This window comes from Salvelinus alpinus, chromosome 29 (assembly GCF_045679555.1).
Source record: "Salvelinus alpinus chromosome 29, SLU_Salpinus.1, whole genome shotgun sequence".
Classification (NCBI taxonomy): Eukaryota; Metazoa; Chordata; class Actinopteri; order Salmoniformes; family Salmonidae; genus Salvelinus; species Salvelinus alpinus.
In genome coordinates this window covers 37,848,493-37,868,535 of record NC_092114.1, presented here as the reverse complement: position 1 = coordinate 37,868,535, position 20,043 = coordinate 37,848,493, and the positions used below count along the sequence as shown (strand labels likewise).

The 20,043-nt window shown below is 43.8% G+C and overlaps 2 protein-coding genes and 2 long non-coding RNA genes across 8 annotated transcripts in view; 1 reads left to right on the top strand and 3 right to left on the bottom strand.

Annotated features, from left to right (window-relative positions):
* Nucleotides 1-12,866, top strand: part of LOC139558674 (uncharacterized) — a 39,086-nt gene extending 26,220 nt beyond the window's left edge. For both annotated transcript variants that reach the window (XR_011671619.1, XR_011671618.1), the window contains 3 exons: nucleotides 7,592-7,671; nucleotides 7,900-8,026; nucleotides 12,653-12,866. This is a non-coding gene — a long non-coding RNA (uncharacterized lncRNA). The remainder of the gene's footprint in view (nucleotides 1-7,591; nucleotides 7,672-7,899; nucleotides 8,027-12,652) is intronic.
* Nucleotides 8,933-10,933, bottom strand: LOC139558672 (uncharacterized). 3 transcript variants are annotated; one of them, XM_071373967.1, is made up of 8 exons: nucleotides 10,806-10,933; nucleotides 10,540-10,689; nucleotides 10,360-10,409; nucleotides 10,170-10,239; nucleotides 10,003-10,089; nucleotides 9,806-9,904; nucleotides 9,601-9,681; nucleotides 8,933-9,513 (listed from the first exon to the last, which is right to left on the bottom strand). In XM_071373967.1, exons 2-8 carry the CDS (start codon nucleotides 10,651-10,653, stop codon nucleotides 9,376-9,378), a joined length of 639 nt encoding a protein of 212 aa, XP_071230068.1. In that variant the 5' UTR covers nucleotides 10,654-10,689; nucleotides 10,806-10,933; the 3' UTR covers nucleotides 8,933-9,375. The 3 variants fall into 3 exon arrangements, with proteins under 3 accessions (XP_071230068.1, XP_071230070.1, XP_071230071.1); XM_071373969.1 differs by having other exon boundaries at nucleotides 10,540-10,933; XM_071373970.1 differs by lacking the exon at nucleotides 10,003-10,089.
* Nucleotides 12,867-14,211: 1,345 nt separating the features above from the next.
* On the bottom strand, nucleotides 14,212-16,063 carry LOC139558673 (uncharacterized). 2 transcript variants are annotated; one of them, XM_071373971.1, is made up of 7 exons: nucleotides 15,929-16,063; nucleotides 15,749-15,798; nucleotides 15,559-15,628; nucleotides 15,392-15,478; nucleotides 15,195-15,293; nucleotides 14,990-15,070; nucleotides 14,215-14,902 (listed from the first exon to the last, which is right to left on the bottom strand). In XM_071373971.1, the coding sequence occupies exons 1-7, from the start codon at nucleotides 16,040-16,042 to the stop codon at nucleotides 14,765-14,767; spliced, it is 639 nt and encodes a 212-aa protein (XP_071230072.1). In that variant the 5' UTR covers nucleotides 16,043-16,063; the 3' UTR covers nucleotides 14,215-14,764. The 2 variants fall into 2 exon arrangements, with proteins under 2 accessions (XP_071230073.1, XP_071230072.1); XM_071373972.1 differs by lacking the exon at nucleotides 15,392-15,478 and having other exon boundaries at nucleotides 14,212-14,902.
* Nucleotides 16,064-16,214: 151 nt separating this feature from the next.
* Nucleotides 16,215-16,847, bottom strand: LOC139559154 (uncharacterized). Its single transcript, XR_011671700.1, has 4 exons — nucleotides 16,798-16,847; nucleotides 16,615-16,698; nucleotides 16,365-16,511; nucleotides 16,215-16,275 (listed from the first exon to the last, which is right to left on the bottom strand). It is a non-coding gene; the product is annotated as an uncharacterized lncRNA (long non-coding RNA).
* Between the last annotated feature and the right edge of the window lie 3,196 nt (nucleotides 16,848-20,043).

Genomic DNA, 20,043 nt, shown 5'->3' with positions numbered 1-20,043 from the left:
GAACGAATGATTTAAGGGTATTATCATAATTATTAGGTTTTGTTTTTGTGGTAAACGTTTGGGTTAAGGGGTTTTCCGTGTTCCCAGAGACAAGATATCTTAAAAGAATACACTCATATTGGAATAGGAGTTTTACTTTCTGAGTTTTATTTAGGCAAGGGACTTTGAGAAGATGAAGGGTTCTTTTGGTATGCCTAGATATGGTATGGAACACGAATGTAGGTGTAACCTTTTTGACCTATTTTCATTGCATTTTCCGGTGACTTGATCACTCACGGGAGAATGTAGTGGGAATAATGAATTTGTGTCATTTGGGATACTAGTTTATAACTCTTGACCATAAGGTTAGCATTTGTTTTGGCCATTAGAAGATAGAGATAGGTTTATTAAGGTTATGTAAGGACTTTAGAGATTGACACTATAAGACATGTTGTTATTTTAAATCCATTTGGGATAGATAAAGTCAAAACAGTGAGACACTTAGTTAATATTGCAAAAGAACACATAGTTGTTATTGACTATTATTAGAAAAAGGCAGACAGATGGGTCTACCCCGCACTGTTGAGACTTTGAAGGTTTGAGAGTAGAGTGGGGAGGGTGGACCGGGAAATGAGCAAGGTAGGCTGTGAAATAAGAAAGGAGAGAAAGGGTTTAACATATATAAGCAGCACAGATACATTTTAAAGTAGATAAGTCACTTGACAGAGAATTGGAAAAAAAATAGATATGAATGTACGCCCAAGGGAGAATTGGATATGCGGCGAATGAATGGGACGTTTCTATATTATAATGTACTAAGTCATTATTTAGAGTAGGTAAGGTTGATACCTGGCCAGAGCCAGGTATCAAACGGGGGAGGGGTACATTGTGGTCTAGGATAGGATGGGGCCTATTGGAAAATAAACTAATGTAAAATTCAAAATTATAGCTAACAAATAGGTATAGAAGTTAAATATATAATCAGATAAAACAAATGAGAAACTGGTGGTTAACCAAATCTGTATGTCCAGGATTTTATGCGTTGCAGGTGAATTAAAGGAGAAGGTGATTCACTCGACCTGGGGGCATATCGCACTTGGAGGGTGAGACACACTGACACTGCCGAATGATCACAGAGTTAAGGAGAAGAACTGTTGCTAATAAAGCTCGGGGGTCAACTCCTTAATGAAAATTCCCTGACCCCGACCTTTCCTCACTGTGTACGTTCATAGAAGTGAAAGTGTTGTTTGACCTCTGGCTGATGATGTGTTCTTTGGGAGAGGGTGGGGTTTTACAGGACTGCTTGCAGTCCTGAGCTGTCTGATTAGGATACGATGGGGATGTTACCATCACAGTGTTGCCAGAACCACCACCAGTTCTAACGGACCAGGGTTCAGCCGGCCTCCTCCACCACTTCAAGACCAAGTCCCACGCCACCACCTAAGCTCTCTAATCTGGGACAGGTAATAAATATAAAAGACATCTAAGATAGTGAACAATTGGGGACTGAAACTGGTTATGAGGAAAGGGAGAATATGTGGTTGGCCTACAGAATACTTAATAGAAAGGACTGTGTCGTATGTGGACATGCCAGACCTATTCTGGCTGCTCACCCATTTGCCCTAAGTAATGTGGAAGGTTGGATGTGTATATTGGAAAGTTTAAGCCAAATTCAACCTTGTGTAAAACTCTTGAGTTTTGTGTTCCCAGAAGTACCTCCCCAGAAGGTACCGTGGGGAGTTAAGGCATATGGAGGATATTACAGCTGTAACACTGGTACAGGTAGAGGTAGAGACTATGGGAGGTTCCCTACTGCTGCCTGCATCACTAATGTCACTATTAACTAGAGGTGTTGCTGATGTATGGTGGATGTGTGGACCTGCCAGGCAGTTGACCCCCATTTTGAAAGGAAATTGTCGTTGCACATGTGTTTTGGCCAGTCTGATAACACCATTGCCTATTATTGAGGTTACAGCTAATCAACTTCTGGGAGCTGCACATGACACAGAGACTCGGTACCAACCCAGGAGACGGCAGAACCGTGACGCTCCTTGGTCCGAGGGTACAGATAACATGCACACCAACCTGTTGGGGTCCCAATAGGGGTCCCCCACGAATACCAGACATCAAACAGGAATGATGGCCTGTGGCATCTATTGCCCAGTTTGGCCCAGCTATTGTTGATGCTAAGCAGAATGCTTGGATCAATTATATCTACTATAATCAACAATGATTTGTTAAACTACACCCACACAGTACTTACGGGGATGGCTGAACGATTGGAGGCTACCTCTCAAACCAGTAGACAAAATAGACTAGAACTGGACATGATTCTGGCCAACCAGGGAGGTGTATGTAAAATGATTGGAGAACAGTGTTGCACGTTTGTCCCTAAACAATACTAGTCCGGATGGGAGCATTTCAAAAGCTCTGAGTGGGTTGGCAAGGTTATCAGTGGAGATGAAGGGTCTTGCAGGTGTGGAGGAGAGTGGACTGTTCTCTGGCTGGGTGGTTGGTTTGGTAAGTACACTACAATGATGATTACTGGATTTCTGACACTAGTTGTTGTTTTTCATTTTTGTGTTGCCTGTATCATACCTTGTTTGAAGTCTGTTACAGATGTGGAAAGGGCCTATGGTATGATGCCGCTGCTTGATGCTCCAGTTGGAGAGGCTGATACGAAAACAAGCTTCCGCAGGAAAGTGGGCTTGACAGAGGAGGACCCTTGGTTTGCTGTAGTTGATGTTGTCGAATGAATAAAAAGTGATGTTTGTCCTCCCTGTTGTGAAGGTTTGAAGTTCCCGGGTGGCGACGAGCCCACCTGGTACAGGTTGTATAGAGGGATGGACCTGAGGGTTTAACATATTCTCGTTTTTTGGGTTACTAATGTGTGGTTGGCCACTCCAGGTGTAGTTATTGGAGTGGTCTCCTTTTTGGTCCTTGCTTATTTACGACTCAACTTACATTGATGCTAGTGGTGTCCCTAGGGGGTGCCAGATGAATATAAACTGGTGGACTAAGTGACAGCTGGGTTTGAATCTTCTGTCTGTTGGTGGTGTACAGTTAATAAAAATGTGGACAGAATTAACTACATTCATTTTAATGTCCAGAAACTGGGCAATTGGACTCAACAAGGCTTCGAGGCGGTCCATGGACAATTGGCAGCTACGTCCCTGATGGCATTTCAAAATAGAATCGCGGTTGATATGTTATTGGCTGAACCGGGGGGGGGTCTGTGCCATGTTTGGTGAGCAGTGCTGTACTTTCATTCCCAACAATACAGCTACGGATGGGAGTCTGACTGAGGTATTGGAGGGACTCCGTACCCTTAATGGTAAGATGAAACAGCATTCTGGAGTGGACACGTCTATGTGGGACTCATGGATGGATGCTTTTGGGAAATATAAGACGCTGGTTTCCTCCATCCTAGTATCTATTTCCGTGTTTGCAGGCATTCTTGTACTTTGTGGATGCTGTTGCATTCCATGTGCGCGCACGCTTGCTAGTCGTGTTATCACTGCCGCCATAGACCCTAATCAGGAAAGGGCCCAAATGTTCCCATTGCTTGATGATGGGGAAGCTGGACCTGTCTATCTATTTGAGGACTAAGATATTTTTATGTCACGTCTCTTGTGAGACGTGTAGAGGGGGAATCAAAAATTTGTCTTCTGACAAATTTTATCTAGTTTATTCACGTCTAGAAGACGTGAAGAGGGGGATTTGTAAGAAATTGAAATAGATACTGGAGACTAGTATAACAACATTCCAACATAGGCTATCCTTTGTACAAAATGAACCCACCCTCTCTTTGTCCTTAGGCACATGCCGATCTCATTAGATACTAACCTCAGACACACACACACCCCACTCAGGACAGGCCCCTGAAACATCATTTAGACATACACATTCTTTTCAAGGGTGTGACTCAAGACAAAGAACTATGTCAAGAGCCAATGGAATGTCGACACCTGGTCCGAACAGGACCACTCACGACCAAGATTGACCAAGAGGAAGGCCAGACGACAAGACCACCTACTTTGCTAGTTGCCTATATAATTTGAATGTACTGTTTAGAGCGGTCTCTTCTCCGACGATTTCATAAGAATCTGACAGAAAGGGGCCGTGCACGTTTTTGCCTGATATCTTTACACTTGAATAAAACGGCCTTATTATAAAATTATCCACCTCGTCCTATGTCTCCACTTGGTCTCCTGTCTCCAGTAAACGTTTTATCAACATAGGTCCTACCCCTGGTAACATGTAGAGAGGAATACTACAACCATACTTAGTTACTAACGTTAATTATTTAGCTAGATTATTCCGTCTCTTCGTGCTTGGGTAAATTAACTTTAACATTACAGAATTATTCGATCAAATTAACGTTGGCTATGTTGTTGTTAGCTAATGTTATCTAGATGTCTCAGTCAGTTTTTCCACAGAATCACACCTGTCAATATAGTGCTAGCTAGCTAACGTTAGTAAACTTGCGGCAAACAGAGTTGGACAGTGAACATTTAAAAGTAAATGACAGTTTGCTAACGTTAGCTGAAAGTTTACATTTAGTTAAAGGACGTTCACTAGAGTTGTTAGTGACAATGTTTCATGACTAATGCTAGCTAACGTTAGCATGCTAGCTAGTCATTCATCAGACTTGGACACTTATTTTCTTCCGACTCTATTGAACTATGTGGAAAAGTCATCGTCATCTACATCACCACCTAGACAATCTTCTACAATTACTACATTCACCACCTCAAGACAGTCCGTCGTTACTTGCGTTCCCAAAGAGGAGTCTTACTACTCTTTCTTTCCACTGTAGTGGAGGCATGGCTGTGTGGCATGGTTAATAAACTGTCACCTGTAACATTAAATTATTTTTAGGAACATGTTATGTTTGATTTCATATTCTCTCTCTGTGATACAAACACACAGGCTAGAAACAAATAATAAGTGTTTGATTTCAATCTTTTTTTTATTTTACTCTTAGGTGTGCTGTTCTCAGCGATGTTCCCAGACAGTGCAATAGTCAAGACCTTTGCATGCGGGGCAACATAGTCCAGCTGTGTGCACACATGGCTTGGCTCCTCATTTCAAGCACTTGTTGTCCCAAAAAATTGTCCTCTGGGGAGGAGGACTATGTACGTCTCTTTGATGAGAGCCTTAACAGAAACAACAGTCAAAGCAGTGTGACTTTCACGTCCGTTTATCAAATCAAATTGTATTAGTGTCATGACGTTGCCTGTTTAGGTACATAAAGCCCATCCCCCTCTCCCTGCCACTCCCTGCCTCCCCCTTTCCTCCTTCAACCCATGCTGTGGTCACAGAGAGACGTCGTAAATGCCTGAGAATCTCCTCATGGCCAAACCGTATTAGAGAGAGGGTAAACTTTCAGGACAAAGGGATTTCTTCCACCTCACAGAACTTGAGGTACGAACAGATTTCATTTTCCGGAAAAAGTATAAAAGATTGGTGAAGATTTCAGCTATTAACTGGTCCGTTTGTCACAACTTGGGAAACTCATGGGAGACTGTGTGGCTACATTACCATACCGCTGTTTATATAATAGCCTCAGATATGAGGTTTACATCTAATTGTTGTAAGATGAATGAGTGAGTATGATACTGTTTGTATAATTGTGTAATATGATGTTGGACTGTTTAATTAAGAAAAATACAATTCCTTTTGATTTTAACTAAATCCGAGGACCCGCACCTGAGCCCAGTTGGGTCAGACATCCTGGGACAGCCCCTTTCTGCAATCCTAATAAAAACCCAACTCTGAGATATTATCACTAGACCATGTTTTTTCTCCATTAGGAGGGGACAAAGGTTGTGGACAATTGCTGAATCTTTAACCATACCACGTAAGAACAAGTCTTTGATATTGACTACTAGTCTGCAGCTAGGAATTCGGTATCATTGAACGCGAAGAACGACAACCGCCGAAACATCCATTCTATAACGAATGTCACTCTGAACTATCCACAATAACCAAGACAGAAAGACGGACGAAACTCTCCAACAGAAACTAACTTTTCTCCAGCGATCAAGACGACACACTGAGCGTAAATATATATATATTGATTGCAGTTGTTCCCGAATGAGTGAGCGTTCATGTGTAAAGGATTAGCATGTCAATTGTTATAATTATGAACTCTGTAGTGACTTCTTAGTCGACCCCCCCCCACACACATTTCCCCTTTGTCTAACAAGCCGCCATGCCGGTTCAGCCCACTAGGGCATATTTCTCCTATCATTTCATGTAACCATTTTAAGTTTGTTTGTTTGTTTATGCATTTCTGTGAATTACTTAGTTAGTAATAAATAAATGATTTAAGACAATTGATGTATGGATGACTCATAGTGAAGACTGGGTTCGTGCAGATAACCAACAATTTACGACGTTTGGAATGAGACTAACGTGAGGTTAAATAAATAAATCATTAATCAGAAGACTATTGATCAGATATGAAAATATCTGAAAGGTTATATTGGGAAATTATAACTTTGTAATCTGAATACATTCCCTGGTGCCCCAAATTCATAGTTAATTAGTTACGTTATTAATCAGTTGATCGCGTAATCCCTAATTACAGGAATCTTTTATATAAACTATAAGTCTTCAATTTAATGATAGCAAAGACACGACATTAGTCACATGCGCCGAATACGACAGGTGTAGATCTTGCAGTGAAATGCTTACTTACGAGCCCCTAACCGACAGTGCAGTTTCAAAAAATGCAGATAAGAATAAGAGATAAAAGTAACAAGTATTTAAAGAGGAGCAGTAAAAAATAACAATGCACTGGCACCCCCCTGTATATAGAGTCAATGTGCAGGGGCACCGGTTAGTTGAGGTAGTATGTACATGTAGGTAGAGTTAATTAAAGTGACTATGCATAGATGATAAACAGAGCGTGGCAGTGGAGGGGGGGGGGGGGGGGGGGGCAATGTGAATAGTCTCGGAAGCCATTTGACAAGATGTTCAGGAGTCTTATGGCTTGGGGGTAGAAGCTGTTAAGAAGCCTTTTGGTCCTAGACTTGGCGCTCCGGTACCGCTTGCCGTGCGGTAGCAGAGAGAACAGTCTATGACTTGGGTGACTGGAGTCTTTGACAATTTTTGGGGACTTCCTCTGACACCTCCTAGTATATAGGTCCTGGATGTCAGGAAGCTTGGCCCCAGTGATGTATTGGGCCGTACGCACTACCCTCTGTAGCGCCTTGCGGTCAGATGCCGAGCAGTTGCCATAACAGGCGGTGATGCAATCGGTCAGGATGGTCTCGATGGTGCAGCTGTAGAACTTTTAGACCCATGACACTTTTAGACCTATGTAGACGCATGACAAATCTTTTCAGTCTCCTGAGAGGGAAAACGTGTTGTCGTGCTCTCTTCGACTGTCTTGGTGTGTTTGGACCATGATAGTTCATTGGTGATGTGGATATATTGATTGGGCCTAACTTTTTTCAGCCAAAAAGTGTTAATGCGAAAATTATTGCATTAGCATGGTTATGCTCATCATTGCCTTAATTGTGTCTTTATTTTAAATCCAATGCATCCAAAGTGTGGTTTACAGCCTGTCCTGCCTCATAACATATTTTTTGGTCCCTTTCAGATCATAGCCACGTCAACAGTGGGCGTCAGGCTTGTAAGAGACATGAAATATATGTGAGCTTTGGTGACCTAGGCTGGATGGTGAGCTTCTGTCTCCCTTAACTACTCATTATAATGAATAGATAATATCATGAGCTAACATTGTGTCACCTTATTTGCTGTAACACACAGTTTGTATTTTTAAGGGAAGCAAGGCATTTGTGTAGTATGTGCATTTGTGTATGTTCTTTGCATGTTTTATGAAGTATTTCTGATTGAAATATAGTCTGTTCTAGTCATTCATCTAATCTTGTCATTCCATTTCTATAGTATTTCCCTCCGTTAAGACTGGGTCCTGGCTCCTACGGGTTACTGTGCCTTCTACTGTGATGGAGAATGCCTATACCCTCTGGGTTCCTGAATCAACACCACTAACCACGCTATGATCCAACTAGTGGTCAGTATGCACTACTACACCCTCTCTCACATGAATGCTAACATTGTTTTCAGTTGGAAAGATGCTAAATGGCTCAGACATTATGGAAATATGGCAAATTGAAACAAAAATACCCAAGATACCTGAGTCTACAATGGCAGACTCTTAATGTAGAGTACAGATAGTGAGAAGTTACATTCAAGACAGAAGCATTTGTGCCCTCTAGTGGTCGACTTTATACTATACCCGCTTTTTCCATGACAGACTGACCAGGTAAAAGCTATGATCCCTTACTGATGTCACTTGTTCAATCCACTTCAATCAGTGTAGATGAAGGGAAGGAGACAGGTCAACGAAAGATTTTTAAGCATTGAGACAATTGAGACATGGATTGTGTATGTGTGCCATTCAGAAGGTGAATGGGCAAGACAAAAGATTTAAGTGCCTTTGAATGGGGTATGGTGGTAGGTGTATAAAGAATGGTCCACCACTGTGGGAAGCACTGGAGTGAACATGGGCCAGCATCCCTGTGGACACCTTGTAGAGTTCATGTCTCGACAAATTGAGTCTGTTCTGAACAACAGGGGGTGCAACTCAATATTAGGAAGGTGTTCTTAATGTTTTGTAAACTCAGTGTATGTAGGCCTACATATTTTTAAATAGTACAGAATCACACATCACAATTCAAAGCCATAAAGTGTGGGCCAGTAGTACCTGTAAATCACCTAAACTTTGTTTTTCATTTCCATATGCAAAGAATAAAGCATAGTAGTTCATGTAATATTAGCCTCATAACTCCAGGAAGAGGAAATAGTGATGAAATAATCAAGTAAATGAAAAGACAGAGACAAATGCTTTTGAACTACTAGTTATTTTATTTAAAAATTTAAAATTCAGTGCAAAGTAATGTAGTGCATTTGTGTCTAGACCCCTGTTAGGTGGCAAAGTGTCACAAGAATCCTGTGGGAAAGAAAACAAGAGAATACATTCAATTAATGGGTGTTAACTAATCAGGGTTCAACAAAGCACTTCAAGTCCTCAATTCCTGAGAGAGAGAGAGAGAGAGAGAGAGGTGTGGCCTTCCAGATCTCTGCAGTAGGACTACATGCTGGCAATGAGGTTCTCCAGGTGGTACTCCAGGAGGCTGGAGAGCTCAGTGACCAGAGACACTGGGTTAAAGTACCAGGCCAGATGCTGCCCAAACATGTCATCTAGCAGAGTCATCAGCCCACCCTGAAGAGAACACCACACAACACATAGAAAATGGCTCTCAGTTACTAGCTTATCAAGAGCAGAGAGACAATGAGAGTTACTCCTCGTAAAACGGCATTGAAACCCTGTTATTCATGAAAAAGTAAAGAGGAAGTAAACTAGGAATAGGGAAGTAAACTCTTGAATCTTACATTGAGCAGCAGCAGGTATCTCTCGGCCTTTGGCTCAATGCTGGCAGCTACGGGCAGGAAGGAGTTCAGTAGAGCGTACAGACGCTCCATGAACCCACCAGGGTGCTAAAGGAAACAGAGGATAGAAGAGAAATTGAAGTGAAATTACAAATAGAGAGACATCAAAACATGTACCAGTGAGATGCTACTTACCACCATCAGGGACTTCTGAGCTGTCATCATCCCGAACATCACCAGTTCAAAGAGGACATCTATCAGGTTAACATGATGGATCTAGGACAAGAAAACACGTTTGGAGAAAATAGGAATGATTTCAAATAGATCAGCTACTGTGATGTATAAAAGACATGCATGAGGAAGAACTCAAGGTGAGACTTGAAAGAGTTAATGAACTCACCTTTGCCTCAGCCAGCTCCCTCTCAATGTCAATCTGCTTGGAGGGGTCACTCAGGTAGTCCACAAAGTCGTTATAGGCACGGATGAATTCGGCCTCGTCCTATCACAAAGCAAAGAGCATTGATGTTAGTGAACAGAACACATTTCCCACTGAGGACGCTCTCTTTCCCTAGAATGAATAATGAGTTAGTGAGCTACCATGTGGTGGGCCTGAACCAGTGCGCCCATTAGGACCTTTCCCGCCACAAACAGATGGTTCCTGCTCAGGGTGGAACCAAGCAGGGTCTAGAGAAGAGGGAAGAGTTAGGGTGAGACAGACAGAACAAGAAGACACAGAGAGAAAAGGAAAAAGGAGGTCCACTCACAGTGAAGGCCTGGCGCAGGGAGACGAGCCTCAGGGCGATGTCCTCCACTCTCTTGGTGGTAAGGTAGAGGCTGTGGGAGGGAGGGAATGGAGCATGTCAACCATTAGAGTCAATGGGGATAACAGCATGGTGACCACTATCCTTCAGCATCTGACAAGCCCAGACTACACAGACATTTAGAGGAACTCACTTTAGCAGAGGAACCTCCCTCTCCTCAGGCAGCAGGTCCTCCTCCCAGCCCTACAACAACAGAACAAACATTCAACATCAGTGACCAATGCAATGCCATGACAAACAATGGGTCAATGGAAGGATCTTAATGCTACTAGTCAATAGTATGTGTACTGTAGGTGTGTGTGTAACATCTGACCTCATAGCAGTTGTGGCCCTCAGGCTCTGGCTCAGTGAACTGCTGATTGGTGGGCGTAGAGACGGAGGCAGCCTCCGACCACGCCGAGGAGGTGAGCAGCCCATCCAGCCCCATGTGGAGAGTGGCGTACACCACCGAGACGTCAGTCTGCTGCTCCAAAAACACACACAACACACTTGTTTACCACACACACACACACACGTTATTGGTAAACAGAGCATATCTAATGGAAAAATGCCCAATAATTTTGGAAAAGGTTTATTTACCTGGTAGCAGCCAAGCGTCACGTCCACAGACGTCTCATGGCGGAGGTGAGAAGCATACTGGGTCACCCTGCCAGCCACATACTGACAGAGAGAGACGATATGTTAAGGCCAAATGGAATAAGTGAAGAAAAGCCTAATCTAATACTATTTCAGTAGTATTTACATCTTACCAGGATCCAAGTGACAGACTGCACCTTGGTGGCACAGTAGGGGATGCCCTCTGGACTAAGTCTGGCTGTCTCCCTGGAGATGGCCCACACCAGTTGAGTCTCCAGGCCTCGAACCCTACTCACATGGTGCATCCTCACCACCACCTGCTGTGGAGAGAAACAACATCAGCCATCGCTGTAACATATTTCCATCAAGATCACATGACTCTGACAATGTAGATTAGGACTAGGTAGTTACAAAGACACATACCTGGGATCCCCCACGCATGTAGGTGATAATGGGGCTGATGAACTGGAAAGTTCTCCAAGCTTTAGCCACCGGACCGGCATTGTTCTGCACAGGAGTGGGGTGACATTACAATACATTCAGGTTAGAAACAGCTAACATTGTAACAGTGATGTGTGTGTGTGTGTGTGTGTGGGTCTCTTACTCTGATCACAACAGGCCCACAGTACAGGGGGCTGAACCTAATCGGTATCAACTGCCAATTACCAGTGGCCTCCTAAAGCAGACAACAAAGATTTTTAGAATTAATATCTGGGATACTTTTCAAACATAAAACCAAAAACGTTCTGAAAATTGTACCTCAAGGATAGCAGCATCCTGGACATCAAGGATGACTGGCAGCAGTGGCACATCCAACTGGACCTCATCCAGTACATTTGATTCTAAAATTAGGAACAGGAATACAAACAATCAATTGTCAGGACGTAAAACATATCAAGCTAGCTAGTAACGTCACTACAAGTAAAAGTCCATCAGTGCTTCGCTTAGCAACAATTATTAAAGTTAACGTTAGCTTGCAAGTCTGTATTACAGAAATACACAACATTTCACAAATTACATTTTCAATGTTGAAAGTGGTAAAATAAGAAGTTTAAAACTCCACGTACCCTCTTCGAAGTCGCTGTCGCTGTCCACCTCCCGACGATCGCGAACCCTGCAAAACGGAAAAAGACAACAAAAACAACCCACAGATGAATTTAAACAACCTGTCGACGCAGTAGGCTGCCGACGTCCTCGCACTCTCTCCATCAATCTTGAAAAGCACCCAGGCATTTTCCAGTCGATTTTTCAATCTCAGGTCTCACAAATCAGTCAAGTTTGTTGTTGTTAAACAGCAAATTGAAGTTGTTCTTGTTTTCGAACAGAAAACGTTCAATAAATAGAACGCCGAGAACGTCAGATGTCTCTTGGCAACACATATTTTAGAAAATTGCTGTTTACAATTTTAAACACTGTGTTGTCATAGAAATGAGTTTGGAACTCTATGGTTAACATTAGAATCCTATAAAATTCCTGGTCATCATTGTAATTCTATTCTATGTTGTTGGAATAATATAAAACAAAAAGACCAAATGTTTTTTTAAAGTCACTAGCTAGGTCATTGGCCAATTGAAATGTTTTAGCTTGTTCATGGAAGTTGTTGTTGAACTTCTGAAAGTCTAGGCTTTGGCTCAGTGGGCTATAAAGACTTGTGGAGCACAGACAACCCGGGTTAAAACATATTGACCACATTCAGACAAGGGGGGCGAAGCCAAAGCCCACTGAGGTTGGAGAGCACTGTAGGATCTGCATAATAATAATTTATACCTCTTTTATAAACAGGATATTATTATCATTGATTATGTCAAAGTGTATGTATGAATAAGTCTGATTTAACTTTTTCATGGCAGGTTCACCTTCTGAAGCCGGGTGAGATTCCCAAAGTGTGCTGCGCACCCACCAAGCTCAGTCCCATCTCTAGACTCTTCTACGACGACAACAACAATGTGATCCTAAAGAAGCATGAAAACATGGTGGTCAAGACCTGTGTATGACTGTGACACCTGTGGTGGCCCATCTATTCTACATCATTTTAATAAACTTCACTACCATTGTTCCAAAAGATATACCTTGCAACCAGCAGTTAAAAGCAATAATCTGGCAATAAGCAGATAAATAGTATGTATCTACACTGAACATAAAAATTAATGCAACATGCAACAATTTCAACGATTTGACTGAGTTAAAGTTCATATAAGGCAATCAGTCAATTCAAATACATTCTTTAGGCCCTAATCTAGGGATTTCACATGACTGTGAATACAGATGTGCCTCTGTTGTTCACAGATACCTTTTTAAATGAAGACAGGGGCGGGAATCTGGGGCGGCAGGTAGCCTAGTGGTTAGTGTTGGGCCAGTAATCGAAAGATGCTGGATCCAATCCCCGAGCTGGCAAGGTAAAAATCTGTCATTCTGCCCCTGAACATGACAGTTAACCCACTGTTACCCGGGAAGGCTGTCATTGTAAGTAAGAATTTGTTCTTAACTGACTTGCCTAGTTAAAGGATAAAAAGCCTTCTACTGTGATGGAGAATGCCTATATCCTCTGGGTTCCTGCATGAACACCACTAACCCTGCTATGATCCAACTAGTGGTCAGTATGCACTACTACACCCTCTCCCACATGAACGCTAACATTGTTTTCAGTTGGAAAGATGCTAAATGGCTCAGACATTAATTGGAAATATGGCAAGTTGAAACAAAAATACCCAAGATACCTGAGTCTACAATGGCAGACTCTTAATGTAGAGTACAGATAGTGAGAAGTTACATTCAAGACAGAAGCATTTGTGCCCTCTAGTGATCAACTTTATACTATAGCCGCTCTTTCCATGACAGACTGACCAGGTAAATCCAGGTGAAAGCTATGATCCCTTACTGATGTCACTTGTTCAATCCACTTCAATCAGTGTAGATGAAGGGAAGGAGACAGGTTAAAGAAGAATTTTTAAGCATTGAGACAATTGAGACATGGATTGTGTATGTGTGCCATTCAGAGGGTGACTGGGCAAGACAATATATTTAAGTGCCTTTGAATGGGGTATGGTAGTAGGTGTATAAAGAATGGTCCACCACTGTGGGAAGCATTGGAGTGAACATGGGCCAGCATCCCTGTGGACACCTTGTAGAGTTCATGTCCCGACAAATTGAGTCTGTTCTGAACAACAGGGGGTGCAACTCAATATTAGGAAGGTGTTCTTAATGTTTTGTAAACTCAGTGTATGTAGGCCTACATATTTTTAAATAGTACAGAATCACACATCACAATTCAAAGCCATAAAGTGTGGGCCAGTAGTACCTGTAAATCACCTAAACTTTGTTTTTCATTTCCATATGCAAAGAATAAAGCATAATTGTTCATGTAATAATGTAATATTAGCCTCATAACTCCAGGAAGAGGAAATAGTGATGAAATAATCAAGTAAATGAAAAGACAGAGACAAATGCTTTTGAACTACTAGTTATTTTATTTAAAAATGTAAAATTCAGTGCAAAGTAATGTAGTGCATTTGTGTCTAGACCCCTGTGTGGTAGCAAAGTGTCACAAGAATCCTGTGGGAGAGAAAACAAGACAATACATTAATTCAATGGGTGGTAACTAATCAGGGTTCAACGAAGCACTTCAAGTCCTCAATTCCTGAGAGAGAGAAAGAGAGAGAGAGAAGTGTGGTGTTTCAGATCTCTGCAGTAGGACTACATGCTGGCCATGAGGTTCTCCAGGTGGTACTCCAGGAGGCTGGAGAGCTCAGTGACCAGAGACACTGGGTTAAAGTACCAGGCCAGCTGCTGCCCAAACATGTCATCTAGCAGAGCCATCAGCCCGCCCTGAAGAGAACACCACACAACACACAGAAAATGGCTCTGAGTTACTAGCTTAGCAAGAGCAGAGAGACAATGAGAGTTACTCCTCGTATAACGGCATTGAAACCCTGTTATTCATGAAAAAGTAAAGAGGAAGTAAACTAGGAATAGGGAAGTAAACTCTTGAATCTTACATTGAGCAGCAGCAGGTATCTCTCGGCCTTTGGCTCAATGCTGGCAGCTACGGGCAGGAAGGAGTTCAGTAGAGCGTACAGACGCTCCATGAACCCACCAGGGTGCTAAAGGAAACAGAGGATAGAAGAGAAATTGAAGTGAAATTACAAATAGAGAGACATCAAAACATGTACCAGTGAGATGCTACTTACCACCATCAGGGACTTCTGAGCTGTCATCATCCCGAACATCACCAGTTCAAAGAGGACATCTATCAGGTTAACATGATGGATCTAGGACAAGAAAACACGTTTGGAGAAAATAGGAATGATTTCAAATAGATCAGCTACTGTGATGTATAAAAGACATGCATGAGGAAGAACTCAAGGTGAGACTTGAAAGAGTTAATGAACTCACCTTTGCCTCAGCCAGCTCCCTCTCAATGTCAATCTGCTTGGAGGGGTCACTCAGGTAGTCCACAAAGTCGTTATAGGCACGGATGAATTCGGCCTCGTCCTATCACAAAGCAAAGAGCATTGATGTTAGTGAACAGAACACATTTCCCACTGAGGACGCTCTCTTTCCCTAGAATGAATAATGAGTTAGTGAGCTACCATGTGGTGGGCCTGAACCAGTGCGCCCATTAGGACCTTTCCCGCCACAAACAGATGGTTCCTGCTCAGGGTGGAACCAAGCAGGGTCTAGAGAAGAGGGAAGAGTTAGGGTGAGACAGACAGAACAAGAAGACACAGAGAGAAAAGGAAAAAGGAGGTCCACTCACAGTGAAGGCCTGGCGCAGGGAGACGAGCCTCAGGGCGATGTCCTCCACTCTCTTGGTGGTAAGGTAGAGGCTGTGGGAGGGAGGGAATGGAGCATGTCAACCATTAGAGTCAATGGGGATAACAGCATGGTGACCACTATCCTTCAGCATCTGACAAGCCCAGACTACACAGACATTTAGAGGAACTCACTTTAGCAGAGGAACCTCCCTCTCCTCAGGCAGCAGGTCCTCCTCCCAGCCCTACAACAACAGAACAAACATTCAACATCAGTGACCAATGCAATGCCATGACAAACAATGGGTCAATGGAAGGATCTTAATGCTACTAGTCAATAGTATGTGTACTGTAGGTGTGTGTGTAACATCTGACCTCATAGCAGTTGTGGCCCTCAGGCTCTGGCTCAGTGAACTGCTGATTGGTGGGCGTAGAGACGGAGGCAGCCTCCGACCACGCCGAGGAGGTGAGCAGCCCATCCAGCCCCATGTGGAGAGTGGCGTACACCACCGAGACGTCAGTTTGCTGCTCCAAAAACACACACAACACACTTGTTTACCACACACACACACACACGTTATTGGTAAACAGAGCATATCTAATGGAAAAATGCCCAATAATTTTGGAAAAGGTTTATTTACCTGGTAGCAGCCAAGCGTCACGTCCACAGACGTCTCATGGCGGAGGTGAGAAGGATACTGGGTCACCCTGCCAGCCACATACTGACAGAGAGAGACGATATGTTAAGGCCAAATGGAATAAGTGAAGAAAAGCCTAATCTAATACTATTTCAGTAGTATTTACATCTTACCAGGATCCAAGTGACGGACTGCACCTTGGTGGCACAGTAGGGGATGCCCTCTGGACTAAGTCTGGCTGTCTCCCTGGAGATGGCCCACACCAGTTGAGTCTCCAGGCCTCGAACCCTACTCACATGGTGCATCCTCACCACCACCTGCTGTGGAGAGAAACAACATCAGCCATCGCTGTAACATATTTCCATCAAGATCACATGACTCTGACAATGTAGATTAGGACTAGGTAGTTACAAAGACACATACCTGGGATCCCCCACGCATGTAGGTGATAATGGGGCTGATGAACTGGAAAGTTCTCCAAGCTTTAGCCACCGGACCGGCATTGTTCTGCACAGGAGTGGGGTGACATTACAATACATTCAGGTTAGAAACAGCTAACATTGTAACAGTGATGTGTGTGTGTGTGTGTGTGTGTGGGTCTCTTACTCTGATCACAACAGGCCCACAGTACAGGGGGCTGAACCTAATCGGTATCACAGAACAGGGCTCCGGGCAGCCGAGCGGAAATGGAGGAAAACTCGCCTCCCTGCGGACCTGGCATCCTTTCACTCCCTCCTCTCTACATTCTCCTCTTCTGTCTCTGCTGCTAAAGCCAATTTCTACCACTCTAAATTCCAAGCATCTGCCTCTAACCCTAGGAAGCTCTTTGCCACCTTCTCCTCCCTCCTGAATCCTCCTCCCCCTCCTCCCCCCTCCTCCCTCTCTGCTGATGACTTCGTCAACCATTTTGAAAAGAAGGTCGACGACATCCGATCCTCGTTTGCTAAGTCAAACGACACCGCTGGTTCTGCTCACACTGCCCTACCCTGTGCTTTGACCTCTTTCTCCCCTCTCTCTCCAGATGAAATCTCGCGTCTTGTGACGGCCGGCCGCCCAACAACCTGCCCGCTTGACCCTATCCCCTCCTCTCTTCTCCAGACCATTTCCGGAGACCTTCTCCCTTACCTCACCTCGCTCATCAACTCATCCTTGACCGCTGGCTACGTCCCTTCCGTCTTCAAGAGAGCGAGAGTTGCACCCTTTCTGAAAAAACCTACACTCGATCCCTCCGATGTCAACAACTACAGACCAGTATCCCTTCTTTCTTTTCTCTCCAAAACTCTTGAACGTGCCGTCCTTGGCCAGCTCTCCTGCTATCTCTCTCAGAATGACCTTCTTGATCCAAATCAGTCAGGTTTCAAGACTAGTCATTCAACTGAGACTGCTCTTCTCTGTGTCACGGAGGCGCTCCGCACTGCTAAAGCTAACTCTCTCTCCTCTGCTCTCATCCTTCTAGACCTATCGGCTGCCTTTGATACTGTGAACCATCAGATCCTCCTCTCCACCCTCTCCGAGCTGGGCATCTCCGGCGCGGCCCACGCTTGGATTGCGTCCTACCTGACAGGTCGCTCCTACCAGGTGGCGTGGCGAGAATCTGTCTCCGCACCACGTGCTCTCACCACTGGTGTCCCCCAGGGCTCTGTTCTAGGCCCTCTCCTATTCTCGCTATACACCAAGTCACTTGGCTCTGTCATATCCTCACATGGTCTCTCCTATCATTGCTATGCAGACGACACACAATTAATCTTCTCCTTTCCCCCCTCTGATAACCAGGTGGTGAATCGCATCTCTGCATGTCTGGCAGACATATCAGTGTGGATGACGGATCACCACCTCAAGCTGAACCTCGGCAAGACGGAGCTGCTCTTCCTCCCGGGGAAGGACTGCCCGTTCCATGATCTCGCCATCACGGTTGACAACTCCATTGTGTCCTCCTCCCAGAGTGCTAAGAACCTTGGCGTGATCCTGGACAACACCCTGTCGTTCTCAACTAATATCAAGGCGGTGACCCGTTCCAGTAGGTTCATGCTCTACAACATTCGCAGAGTACGACCCTGCCTCACGCAGGAAGCGGCGCAGGTCCTAATCCAGGCACTTGTCATCTCCCGTCTGGATTACTGCAACTCGCTGTTGGCTGGGCTCCCTGCCTGTGCCATTAAACCCCTACAACTCATCCAGAACGCCGCAGCCCGTCTGGTGTTCAACTTTCCCAAGTTCTCTCACGTCACCCCGCTCCTCCGCTCTCTCCACTGGCTTCCAGTTGAAGCTCGCATCCGCTACAAGACCATAGTGCTTGCCTACGGAGCTGTGAGGGGAACGGCACCTCCGTACCTTCAGGCTCTGATCAGGCCCTACACCCAAACAAGGGCACTGCGTTCATCCACCTCTGGCCTGCTCGCCTCCCTACCTCTGAGGAAGTACAGTTCCCGCTCAGCCCAGTCAAAACTGTTCGCTGCTCTGGCACCCCAATGGTGGAACAAACTCCCTCACGACGCCAGGTCAGCGGAGTCAATCACCACCTTCCGGAGACACCTGAAACCCCACCTCTTTAAGGAATACCTAGGATAGGATAAAGTAATCCTTCTAACCCCCCCCCCCCTTAAAAGAGTTAGATGCACTATTGTAAAGTGGTTGTTCCACTGGATATCATAAGGTGAATGCACCAATTTGTAAGTCGCTCTGGATAAGAGCGTCTGCTAAATGACTTAAATGTAAATGTAAATGTAAAATGTATCAACTGCCAATTACCAGTGGCCTCCTAAAGCAGACAACAAAGATTTTTAGAATTAATATCTGGGATACTTTTCAAACATAAAACCAAAAACGTTCTGAAAATTGTACCTCAAGGATAGCAGCATCCTGGACATCAAGGATGACTGGCAGCAGTGGCACATCCAACTGGACCTCATCCAGTACATTTGATTCTAAAATTAGGAACAGGAATACAAACAATCAATTGTCAGGACGTAAAACATATCAAGCTAGCTAGTAACGTCACTACAAGTAAAAGTCCATCAGTGCTTCGCTTAGCAACAATTATTAAAGTTAACGTTAGCTTGCAAGTCTGTATTACAGAAATACACAACATTTCACAAATTACATTTTCAATGTTGAAAGTGGTAAAATAAGAAGTTTAAAACTCCACGTACCCTCTTCGAAGTCGCTGTCGCTGTCCACCTCCCGACGATCGCAAACCTTGCAAAACGGAAAAAGACAACAAAAACAACCCACAGATGAATTTAAACAACCTGTCGACGCAGTAGGCTGCCGACGTCCTCGCACTCTCTCCATCAATCTTGAAAAGCACCCAGGCATTTTCCAGTCGATTTTTCAATCTCAGGTCTCACAAATCAGTCAAGTTTGTTGTTGTTAAACAGCAAATTGAAGTTGTTCTTGTTTTCGAACAGAAAACGTTCAATAAATAGAACGCCGAGAACGTCAGATGTCTCTTGGCAACACATATTTTAGAAAATTGCTGTTTACAATTTTAAACACTGTGTTGTCATAGAAATGAGTTTGGAACTCTATGGTTAACATTAGAATCCTATAAAATTCCTGGTCATCATTGTAATTCTATTCTATGTTGTTGGAATAATATAAAACAAAAAGACCAAATGTTTTTTTAAAGTCACTAGCTAGGTCATTGGCCCATTGAAATGTTTTAGCTTGTTCATGGAAGTTGTTGTTGAACTTCTGAAAGTCTAGGCTTTGGCTCAGTGGGCTATAAAGACTTGTGGAGCACAGACAACCCGGGTTAAAACATATTGACCACATTTACATTTACATTTACATTTAAGTCATTTAGCAGACGCTCTTATCCAGAGCGACTTACAAATTGGTGCATTCACCTTA

Excerpts from the sequence above, each read along its gene's own strand:
- LOC139558673 (XM_071373971.1), bottom strand. The coding sequence starts at position 16,042 with ATGGGGCTGGATGGGCTGCTCACCTCCTCGGCGTGGTCGGAGGCTGCC. Across the intron at positions 15,071-15,194 it reads GGGAGCTGGCTGAGGCAAAG|ATCCATCATGTTAACCTGAT; the intron begins GTGAGTTCATTA and ends TTCTTGTCCTAG. Across the intron at positions 14,903-14,989 it reads CTCAGAAGTCCCTGATGGTG|CACCCTGGTGGGTTCATGGA; the intron begins GTAAGTAGCATC and ends TGTTTCCTTTAG.
- LOC139558672 (XM_071373969.1), bottom strand. The coding sequence starts at position 10,653 with ATGGGGCTGGATGGGCTGCTCACCTCCTCGGCGTGGTCGGAGGCTGCC. Across the intron at positions 10,240-10,359 it reads AGGGAGGTTCCTCTGCTAAA|CCTCTACCTTACCACCAAGA; the intron begins GTGAGTTCCTCT and ends TCCCTCCCACAG. Across the intron at positions 9,514-9,600 it reads CTCAGAAGTCCCTGATGGTG|CACCCTGGTGGGTTCATGGA; the intron begins GTAAGTAGCATC and ends TGTTTCCTTTAG.